This window comes from Oncorhynchus tshawytscha, linkage group LG09 (assembly GCF_018296145.1).
Source record: "Oncorhynchus tshawytscha isolate Ot180627B linkage group LG09, Otsh_v2.0, whole genome shotgun sequence".
Lineage (NCBI taxonomy): Eukaryota > Metazoa > Chordata > Actinopteri > Salmoniformes > Salmonidae > Oncorhynchus > Oncorhynchus tshawytscha.
In genome coordinates, this window is record NC_056437.1 from 12,125,880 (window position 1) to 12,137,134 (window position 11,255).

General features: G+C 43.2%; 1 protein-coding gene across 1 annotated transcript in view; it reads left to right on the top strand.

Moving 5' to 3' along the window:
- Position 1: 1 nt before the first annotated feature.
- LOC112257381 (exonuclease mut-7 homolog) overlaps positions 2 to 11,255 on the top strand; it is a 62,209-nt gene continuing 50,955 nt past the window's right edge. Inside the window, exons 1-13 of the mRNA XM_024430901.2 lie at positions 2 to 99; positions 4,500 to 4,574; positions 7,316 to 7,380; positions 7,888 to 8,049; positions 8,399 to 8,584; positions 8,789 to 8,842; positions 8,922 to 9,061; positions 9,293 to 9,399; positions 9,517 to 9,590; positions 9,765 to 9,803; positions 9,963 to 10,129; positions 10,252 to 10,399; positions 10,664 to 10,865. Coding sequence (XP_024286669.2) covers positions 4,550 to 4,574; positions 7,316 to 7,380; positions 7,888 to 8,049; positions 8,399 to 8,584; positions 8,789 to 8,842; positions 8,922 to 9,061; positions 9,293 to 9,399; positions 9,517 to 9,590; positions 9,765 to 9,803; positions 9,963 to 10,129; positions 10,252 to 10,399; positions 10,664 to 10,865 — 1,369 coding nt within the window. The 5' untranslated portion in view covers positions 2 to 99; positions 4,500 to 4,549. The remainder of the gene's footprint in view (positions 100 to 4,499; positions 4,575 to 7,315; positions 7,381 to 7,887; positions 8,050 to 8,398; positions 8,585 to 8,788; positions 8,843 to 8,921; positions 9,062 to 9,292; positions 9,400 to 9,516; positions 9,591 to 9,764; positions 9,804 to 9,962; positions 10,130 to 10,251; positions 10,400 to 10,663; positions 10,866 to 11,255) is intronic.

The following is an 11,255-nucleotide window of genomic DNA, read 5'->3' on the forward strand; positions in this document are numbered from 1 at the left end:
GAAGTTGGTGGTGTCCGTTCTGAATCCTTCCGGGCAAAACCTCTATCATTTCAATTTCATTTCCTTGCTAGTGCTAGCTAGCTAGAGGCAAGTTATAACGTAAGTCTATTTTTTCACCTTCAAAACATTGTAAGATAGCATGTATTGTGGTTAATTCGGTTAACATTCAACCCATGTCACATCACATTGACATAGAGTTGATAGGTAGGTAACGTTCACACGTGAGATAAATGCTTTAAAATGCTAGCAAGCTGCCTTGCTAATTTGTGGCCAGCTGGGTGGGCCAGCTAGCTAGTTGGACATGGGTTAGCTAGCTACTAGTAACAACCCACCATGCATAATATGTCACATCTCGCACCACTCTGGGCTAGTTGTCAAATTAGTGAACATAACAGGATGTTACAACAGAGAAGATTCTCTATGGGTACATGTTGTGTATATTTCCTCATCTAGTATGAGCCGTCTAACAGAGGGCTTCCCATCATGCTGTACTGTTCGATAGTGGCCAATAGGTGGCAGGAGAGTACAGTAGAGCGCCCTGCATCAGAGTCCGCTGCTGCTGTACGAGTCAGTTGTGAGAGCCAATAACATACCACGAGGAGAGAAACAGTCCAGACGTCAGACCTAAAATAACATCCTCAGCCTCAAAAGCATGTCTCACAGCCAGCTGGCACCAATGCCCTTTCGTGGTCTGCTGTTCCCACAGGGTGTGCGCGCGCAGGGACGCTTCAGCTCTGGTTCATAACTTGTTAAAGTGAAATTCTGAAATATGTAGGATATGGGTCTTCAACCTTCTGCTGCCCATGGACCCCATGTCAGGCAAAATGGCGTCCCAGGGACCCTCATCACACGTTAGCAAAAAAAATGTTGCTCCAAATGTCTTGTCTTATCATCAGGTGAATGATAATAACAAGGAGAAGTAATCAGCATTTGAAAATTAATAGATTTGGTATAGTTTTTTTATTTGAAATTGACCTCCCACATTATAATTGGAAAAGGAAATGTACACTCTAACATAGGAGTTACCTTTCTAGCTAATAGTAACTGTTTAGCTGGTAAACAAAGGTTAGCCATGTGTTGGCAAAAATGTATTAAGTCAAGAAAGCTTACCAGCAGCCAGCACCACTTGCCGCACTGGTAGCCTGTTGACTGGTAGCCTGTTGACTGGTAGCCTATTGACTGGTTGACTGGTAGCCTGTTGACTGGTAGTCTATTGACTGGTAGCCTGTTGACTGGTAGCCTGTTGACTGGTAGCCTGTTGACTGGTAGCCTGTTGACTGGTAGCCTGTTGACTGGTAGCCTATTGACTGGTAGCCTGTTGACTGGTAGCCTGTTGACTGGTAGCCTGTTGACTGGTAGCCTATTGACTAGTAGCCTGTTGACTGGTAGCCTGACTGGTAGCCTGTTGACTGGTAGCCTGTTGACTGGTAGCCTGTTGACTGGTAGCCTATTGACTGGTAGCCTATTGACTGGTAGCCTGTTGACTGGTAGCCTGTTGACTGGTAGCCTGTTGACTGGTAGCCTGTTCGTGGGTGCTTTTTCAAAGCCTATGTCAGATACTCCAGTGAGTGTATTTGACTCCAGTGGGTGTAATTTGCTCAAAATTAGGAGTTGAGACATAAAGTTAGTTTATTCTGTTGTTGCTAGAGATATTCATGACAACATTCATGACAAAATGTATGGACCCCTTGTAGTATCTTGGACCCCCGATTGAATACCCCTGATGTAAGATAAGGGTTTTTTCAAGTTAATTCAAGTTATTATTTTTTTTATAGTGATAGAGAAAGAAATCGATAGTCACCCACCGGGATATTATTTGAAACAAAATCACAATATTATTTTTGTGCTAGTCAGCTGTACATGCACCAAAACTCAGTATTTTTTTTCTTAATAGCTTGTCCTCCATCTTTTTTTAAAATAGGGAGCCAATTTGTTTTCATCACTTTTATTTCCATGACTGATCAAACTCATTTTGTCATGGCTCTCTCTTGTCCCTCTGCAGCAGCCATATGGTGAGCAATATGTTTGAACATGGAATCGCAGTATAGAATCGCAATACATATCATATCGGTAACCTAAGTATTGTGATAATATTGTATCGTGAGGTCCCTGTTAATTCCAAGCCCTAGTTTTTAAGAGCCTGTCAGTATTTTATAGACCCTTTTTTTATACAGTTCCATTTGAATTAAGGCTGGGAATTGCCAGGTAATCACGATAGAATATGTTTTGCAATTGTATAGGTATTACAATTCGATACTGTGATTTTATTGCGGTTTGATGCTCCAAACATATTGCTCACCGTAAGTGTTGATCAGTCATGGAAATAAGTGCTGAAAACAGATTGTCTCCCTATTTAAAAAGATGGAGAACAAGCTATGAAGGAAACATACTGGAGTTTTGGTGCAGCTAAGGCCATCTAGCGCAAAAAAATATTTGGCGATATGTAACTATTTTTCCCCCAATCACTAATATGAATACAGCTTGTGAGAAGTTCTGGTAATAGGGTAGCAACTAGAGGTCGACTGATTAATCGGAATGGCCGATTAATTAGGGCCGATTTAAAGTTTTCATAACAATCGGAAATTGGTGTTTTTGGGCGCCGATTTCCGATTATTATTATGATGATTTTTTAAATGTTTTTTTTATACTTTTTATTTAACTAGGCAAGTCAGTTAAGAACACATTCTTCTTTTCAATGACTGCCTAGGAACTGTGGGTTAACTGCCTTGTTCAGGGGCAGAACGACAGATTTTCACCTTGTCAGCTCAGGGATTCAATCTTGCAACCGCACAGTTAACTAGTCCAACGCTCTAACCATTGCACTCCACGAGTAGCCTGCCTGTTACGCGAATGCAGTAGAAGCCATGGTAAATTGCTGGCTAGCATTAAACTTATCGTATAAAAAACAATCAATCATAATCACTAGTTATAACTACTAATCCAGTTTAGCAGGCAATATTAACCAGGTGAAATTGTGTCATTTCTCTTGCATTCATTGCGCGCAGAGTCAGGGTATATGCAACAGTTTGGGCTGCCTGGCTCATTGCGAACTAATTTGCCAGAATTTTACGTAATTATGATATACATTGAAGGTTGTGCAATGTAACAAGAATATTTAGACTTAGGGATGCCACTCGTTAGATAAAATACCGAATGGTTCCGTATTTCACTGAAATAATAAACGTTTTGTTTTCGAAATGATAGTTTCCAGATTCGATCATATTAATGACCTAAGGCTCGTATTTCTGTGTGTTATTATGTTATAATTAAGTCTGATTTGATAGAGCAGTCTGACTGAGCAGCAGCAGGCCCATAATCATTCATTCAATTAGCACTTTTGTGCGTTTTGCCAGCAGCTCTTCGCAAGCACAGCGCTGTTTATGACTTCAAGCCTATCAGCCTAATGGCTGGTGTAACCAATGTGAAATGTCTAGCTAGTTAGCTGGGTGTGCGCTAATGCTGTTTCAAACGTCACTCGCTTTTAGATTTGGAGTAGTTATTCCCCTTTCGCTGCAAGGGCTGCGGCTTTTGTGGAGCGATGGGTAATGATGCTTCGAGTGTGGCTGTTGTCGATGTGTTCCTGGTTCGAGCCCAGATAGGGGCGAGGAGGGGGACGGAAGCTATACTGTTACACTGGCAGTACTATAGTGCCTATAAGAACATCCAATATTCAAAGGTATATGAAATACAAATGGTATAGAGAGAAATAGTCCTATAAATACTTATTAACTACAACCTAAAACCTCTTACCTTGGAATATTGAAGTCTCATGTTAAAAGGAACCACCAACTTTCATATGTTCTCATGTTCTGAGCAAGGAACTCAAACGTTAGCTTTTTTACATGGCACATATTTTACATGGCACATATTACTTTCTTCTCCAACACTTTGTTTTTGCATTATTTAAACCAAATTGAACATGTTTCATTATTTATTTGAGGCTAAAGTGATTTTATTGATGTTTTATATTAAGTTAAAATAAGTGTTAATTCAGTATTGTTGTAATTGTCATCATTACAAATAAAACAAATAAAAAAATTGGCTGATTAATCGGTATCGACTTTTTTGGTCCCCCAATAATCGGTATCGGCGTTGAAAAATCATAATCGGTCGACCTCTAGTAGCAACTATGTCATTTAAATGAATATAACAAAAATAAATGTGAAAATTATTTGATCAGAAACTGAAAGAAAAGAACTCTAAATTTCTAATGTGGATGAAATTATGTTTGAGTTTGGGATGCATAAATGAACTTTAGTCAATAACTAATTAAATGTTCCCAGTCAGGAAGTGTCTACGCATTATATTGTGAATTCCCACCAATCAGGTGCTGCTAATCAGGCCTGCAATGCCAGTCAGGGTGTGTCCCCATTCACCCTGATGTTTGTTTGTATACCAGAACAGGCATTCCCGGCTGTTGCTGAACTCAACTACCAGTATGTATCTCCCCCCAATACTGTCTCCCCCTCCCTCACATTGTCTCCCCTCCTCCCCCCTAGGAACGTGAGACCCCTCAGACTTACGACGCAGCACAACCCACTGTAGAGGAATGAGCCAGGCGACGCAACAATTGGGTCAGTAGTTAAGCCAAACAAACACTTGTCTGGGGCCTACACACACGCATCAGTCCAGACACCAAGCTTAAATACACAAACACACATGTTCTGGTATGGTTTTGCCTCTGTCGGAATGACAGGAAGGATAGTCCCGGCAGGTGTAAAGGTATACAAGTTGAACCACACACACCAAACTCTCTCCCAAGTGGAGTGCTCCTCCATATACAGCTCTGAGTCCCTGCTTACCTGTCACTCAGCAGCTCACCCAGACAATTGAGAAGCGACATGTTCCACATTCCTGAGCCCCCCCTCTTTTTTTCTCTCTGTGGATTTAGGTTGGGGGATAACTGCTAAAGTAGAGAGAATAGCAACGGAGAGGGAGAAAGATGTATACGATTTCTATGAAGTGTGCTGTGTTCTTCTGCCATGCATTGTGTTGTGCTTTGCTTTGGTGAGTCTGGAAAGTGTCTCTGCTGTGTAGGCATGAAGTGTGGGTAGGGAGAGAAAGAAAGAGAGAGAGAAGCCCTTTGGTCTGCTTTCCCAGGCTGTCCGTCAGGAAGGCTGGATTTTGTACACCGTGATCACCGCGTTGCCCTTTCCTGGGGAAATCCGAGACAAACAGACAGCAGTGGGGGAGGGGAACAGGAACACTAGGCCTGGGAAGGAGAGGAGGGGGGAGAGCGAGGCAAGAGCTTTTGGGAATGCTTAGGAACATACCCAGTCTACACCTCCCCTTTTGTTACAAGGCCTTTTTAAACCCCAGCCCTCCAAAATATGTGCCCTGTCCTCTGTTCTCAGAGGGTGTTATGGCTTTAAATCAAACCAAAAGCAAAGCAGAACTGCTCCAAAACTCGGTCAGTAACCCTAAACAACTGCTGTTAATACTATCCTATCCCACTCCTTTTGAGTTCATGATAATCCAGTTATTCTTAAAGGGGAACTGACAACGTTTTAACTCGTTTGCAGTCGTCCCCACAGTGACCGTACGTACATCAGTTTGCTGATGACACAACGGTGGTAGGCCTGATCACCGCATTCACATCGACGGGCTGTTGTGGAGGAGGTGGAGAGTTTCAAGTTCCTTGGTGTCCACATCATCAACAAACTGTCTTGGTCCAAACACACCAAGAAAGTTGTGAAGGGGGCACGACAACGCCCTTTCCCCCTCCAGGAGACTGAAAATATTTGGCATGGATCCCCAGATCCTCTAAAAGTTCTGTAGCTGCACCGGCACCGTCGAGAGCATTGCCTCACCGCCTGGTATGGCAACTTTTGGTTACTGGCCCAATGCTCTAATCACTAGGCTACCTGCCTCCCCTTAACCTCTACAGGATCAGTGTCCTTCCCCACGGGACGGTTAAGATAATGTAGACTAATGTGATTAGCATGAGGTTGTAACATTTCCCAGGACATAGACATATCTGATGTGGGCAGAAAGCGCAGCAAAGACATCTTTACGTAGCAAAGACATATAGATGACCTGGAGCCAGTGGGTTTGGCAACGAATATGAAGCGAGGGCCAGCCAACGAGAGCATACAGGTTGCAACTAAGGCTGGGAATGTCAATACAGTCAAACTAGCTAATAGGCTAGTGTATCTATTTAGGTAGCAAGCTAAAACTATGGAGCCTAACGTTAGCCAGCTAGCTGGTAGGAGGATGTCATGTTATTGGACAACTAGTGATGCAGGTGTCATTTGGTTATCTGGCAAGAACTGGAACAACATATCTCCTACATTCGCAAATTCACTCTGGCTTTCTACTCCAATTCAGAGCACTCTCGTCTGTGTGCCAGAGCGCAGAATAGCTGATGAATTTACGATCGCACAACACCCACTGAATATGACCGGTGTCGGTAAACGTAGGCAAAAAAAGTCATAGTTAGTCACGAACCCTCTAGATAACATGTAAACAGCCTAGCTAAACTGGTCAAAGTGAGGTGTTCTCTCATTTGTGTCTGAAAGGAGCAATCTAGCTAACTTTAGCCAGTTAGCTTAGGTGTTTGGTTGGGATAAGCATGCATTGGCAGGCAAGCTGCAGAAGGATTAATAGGCAACAATTCTACATCGTTTCAGTGCAATTTCATTCAGGTGTATTTTGTGGCTTTTGGCAAATACGTTTTAATGATTTTAAAGTCTCGCTGTTGCTACTGCCTGTAAACACACAGTCCAGTTCATGGTAAATGATGGCAGGCTTGTGTGGCAATTGGCTTGTTTGTATAAAGGCCTACTGTAGCTCTGATCAGTTTGCGTCGACTCCGGTGCTGGACGAGACGGATGTTTTATTTACTGTCTGAATGTACGTCCGCTTTCCTACTCTATATTGTTATATAATTTTCACATGCCTTACTATGCGTAATTCACAAACATTCTAAGAATTTGTGAAAATTACCATATCTAAGTGTTGGCTTGTCAGATTATTATTTTTTTTTTAAGTATAATATTCTTCCTGGGGGGTGTATATGAACCGATTTTAATAAGATGTCATGTTGCTAAAATTCTGTCAGTTCCACTTTAAGTAGTAGTGATATAAACATTGATGGAGTGGTTAGTGTAGCAATAGGCTGACTTCAGAAAGAACATGTGCTAGTGTGTTTGTTATGCTTCAGGATTAGGGAGGTTAGGCATATCTAGTGTGAGTGAAAAATGGAGCTGAAAGAGAGTGAGAAACACACTAAGCTGGTTGGGTGAAGGGTTAGGCTGGTCACCCCTATGCCAGTGTGGGTCAGTGTGTAACCCCATATCAACTGTGTGACCTCCAGGTGCTGACCCCATGGCACTGAGAGAACAACTCTTTGACTTCTGGACCAGGAAAGAGCTAGAGCCGGTGAGACAGAAAGCTGCATTTACAGTGTGAATGTCGTCAACTTCACAGTGTATGTGTGTGTGTGTGTGAGGAAAAAGCTTGAGGGAAGGAATGAGCGAGCAGTGCATCATCATGTCGCATGCCAGGTCTATACTGGGTATATCTATGAGAATGTTGAGTGAATGACTGTGCGTCTGAAATATTGTGTAAAAGATCAAGCCTCAAGATTACAATCTCTCAAACAGACATGCATTGTTTGTAGATATTGACTAACTGTGCAAATTGTGAGAGATGTTGAATGAGAAAGGGAAAGTGTGTGACAGAGTACTGTGAGTACCAAAATCTAAAACAAGATTCAAGACTTTAATGCCACACAAAGTGTTATGCGACTGATAGCTTTGTGTGTGAATTTGAGGTTTTGGCATAAAAGTTAATATGCAGAGATTGATTTGACACAGATGGAGAGTGTGTATCTAACCCCCTCCCCCTCCCCCCGCCTTCCATCCATCTCCTCCCCTGTCCTCTCAGCTGCGAGCTGTAGCCTTCAAGGGCTTTTCAGACTTCCAGACACCCCTAGAGGACCTGCTGTGTGTCCTGGAGGGCTGTCCAGGCAGGCAGAAGGGGAAGGCCACCACCATGGGCCACAGCATCCTCATGGAGTTTGAGCGCTGGAGACGCACACATCCCAAGGTCCGTCTCAGTAAAGGAAAACAGCACGCTCAGTTCCACTGAAGATCCTCTATTGTAAACAAGTATAAAGGGTGCCAGGAACCAAAAATAGTTCACATAAAATGGCCAGCACTTTATTTCACTTGAATATGATTTAAAAAAAAACTTGTGTGTTGCTTGATGAAAACAACAAACAATTGAATCCATTTTAGAATAAGGCTGTAACGTAACAAAATGTGGAAAAAGGGGTTAGGGGTCTGAATACTTTCCAAAGCACTGTATGCTTGTGGTTTATTAATTAAGACATGTCGCTACTTTGAGCTAAAGAAAATGATCACAAAGCGTCATTTGTAAACTCACCTACCTCCAGGTGACCCTCCAGGCCGTCCCAGAGGTCTCTAAATTGGGATTGCAGCGTCGTGCTCTCAGCCTTCTCACGGACGCCCAGCCCAGCTTCATGGATCCTCTCATAGACATCTACCAGCTGGGGAATCTGGACCGGAGCATCCTGAGACTGCATATCATCAAACTGCAGGCTGTCAACTGCTACAGGGAGGTGGGTTGGTGTTCTGCTATTCTTCTTCATCTGGTTGTTGTGGTGTGACGGGGTGGATGGGAATCAAATGGGTTAATCATGATGGAGTCAGACAAAGCTATATTAGGTGAATGAATAAAAACTATACATCTTTTTTGGGGGGAGAATCAAAATGAATGTTTGGGGATTTTCACAATTTAAATAAATGTTTTCATTGTTTTTCAGGCTGCGTTGTTAAGCATGAAACTGGAGCTTCAGAATGAAGTGGATATGGAGGAGGTGAGCGATCAGAACCTGTTATTAAAAGCAAAGTTGTGTGTTGGTACTAAACCATGACCCCCCCCCGTCTGTGTTGCAGATGTGTGTCCCTCTGATTCTACAGGACAAGCTTCCTATGGCCGAGTCGTTTGTAAGGGGCCATCCTAGACTGGAGGAACGTATGGTCACACTGCTGGACTCCTGGTGCCATCCTGACTTCAGCATAGCACAACTACGCAGGTATTTTGTGTGTGTGTGTGCACGCAACTCTTTCTGTGTGTGTGTGTGTGCGCGCAAGTCTTTCTGTGTGTGTGCGTGCGCGCAACTCTTTCTGTGCGTGTGTGTGCGCGCAACTCTTTCTGTGTGTGTGCGTGTGCGCGCAACTCTTTCTGTGTGTGTGTGTGCGTGCGCGCAACTCTTTGTTTGTGTGGCATTAGTGGGTGGTTTATGTTTCCTTGTGTTTCACTGCAGGCAGTTTCCCCGCTTGTCCCTCTCCAAACATCAAACTGATCAAATCCAGCCCAAGATGCTCAGCAAACAAGTGTTTCGACTGATGGAGAAATTCAACATTGACCCAGGTGTGTGTGTGTGTGTGTGTGTGTGTGTGTGTTCGTTCTGATAGTGCCCATGTGTATCACCGATCATCAGTGTGCCTGCTCTACATTTTCATTGGTTTCAATGGTTTCACTTTGCAGGCCTGTGTCCCAACTCTGTGTACAAGCGTAAATCAGACTCTATGCGTTTCCTCATGTATAAAAGGTTTGTAGAGGTAAGCAGCAAACCTGGGTCCTTTTAACGTGATACATTTCAGTCCTTTAGCAGGCGTTCTTATGCAGAGTTACTTGCAATCAGATCAATTAAAGTATGTTACCTTATGTTCTGTGAGGCCTCTGCTTCCCACCCCATTCACATGTCCTCACTTCTCACCGTCTCTGACTTTCAGAAAGGCATGTCAGAGGAGAACTGGAGGGACCATGTACAGGTACGACGTGTGAAATCAGCTTCTCTTTTTGCTTAGTTTAGTCTTTTAAAAACACACACAACAGGGCCCATGCATGATATAATCTCAGTATCTCGGTCATTGGTTGGTTGATTGATGGTGTGTGTGTTCAGTGTTCACTACATTGATGAGTATGGTCAGTCGACAGTGGCAGACGACCCAGAGCTGCAAATCCAGTTGGTTGAGTTGATGGTTAAGTATGGTGGGATGGTCAACGCTGCCCAGTGGTCACTACACTACGGTCTCCCCAAAGATCGTCTGCCGTTTGGGGTGTGGGACACACAGGAGAGCCTACCAGCCTCGCTGAGGTACAGAGCTTTAGAGAGTGAAGGAAAATAAATGTAATCTATCAGTCAATCTACGTCTCTGTTGTCCGCTGTCCACATATTTCTCATATATTCATTCATTCAATCCTCTGCCTCTTATTCAGGGAGGTTTCTAAAGGCTGCAATGCTGAGTCGTGGGACCCGTCCCAGGCACACCGTGATAGGTTCTACCAGCTGCCAATCACCAGGGACCATGTCCACTTCCTGGAGACCCTGGAGGGGCTACAGTGCTGCAGAGACACAGTGCTACAGGTATCAATCAATCAGAGAGGTGGTTCCACAGATGACTCCTCACTGGCTTGTGTGTGTCCGACAGCACGTCATTTTAGTTTATAAAGGATCTCTTGTAGAAAACTCCCATGTAAGTCCCATGTAAAGCACCTATGAAAAATGTAAACAGTGTAAAATAATAGCATTTATCAAATCAAATTTTATTAGTCACATGCACGGAATACAACAGGTGTAGACCTTATTCACAACCCCAAAATATCTTCCCTCCTCTCCCCTGTTCTCCAGCCTGGTTGTATAGTAGGGGTGGATATGGAGTGGAGGGCAGGGTTCGGTGCAGTGTCTCCCCAGCAGAGGGTAGCTTTGATCCAGCTAGCAGTGCCAGGCCAGGTGTTCCTGTTGGACCTGTGTGCCCATGGATTCTCTCAACATAACATCACTGTCACCTTCATCAGGAGCCTCTTCTCTGCTACCACGGTCCTCAAGCTGGGTGAGTGAAGGGATTGCTCTATATTGGATTTATTTTTGTATGCCTTCTTTTGTCTGTCCATGTGTCGGCCAGACCTACAGAACCAGTCAAAAGTTTTGGACACACCTACTCATTCAAGAGTTTTCTTTATTTGTACTATTTTCTACATTGTAGAATAATAGTGAAAACATCAGAACTATGAAATAACACATGGAATCATGTAGTAACCAAAAAAGTGTTAGACAAATCAAAATAAACTCAGCAAAAACTGTCAAATGCGTTTATTTTCAGACTTTTCAAACTTAACATGTGTAAATATTTGTATTAACATAACAAGATTCAACAACTGAGACATAAACTGAACAAGTTCCACAGACGTGACAAACAGAAATGGAATAATGTGTCCCTGAA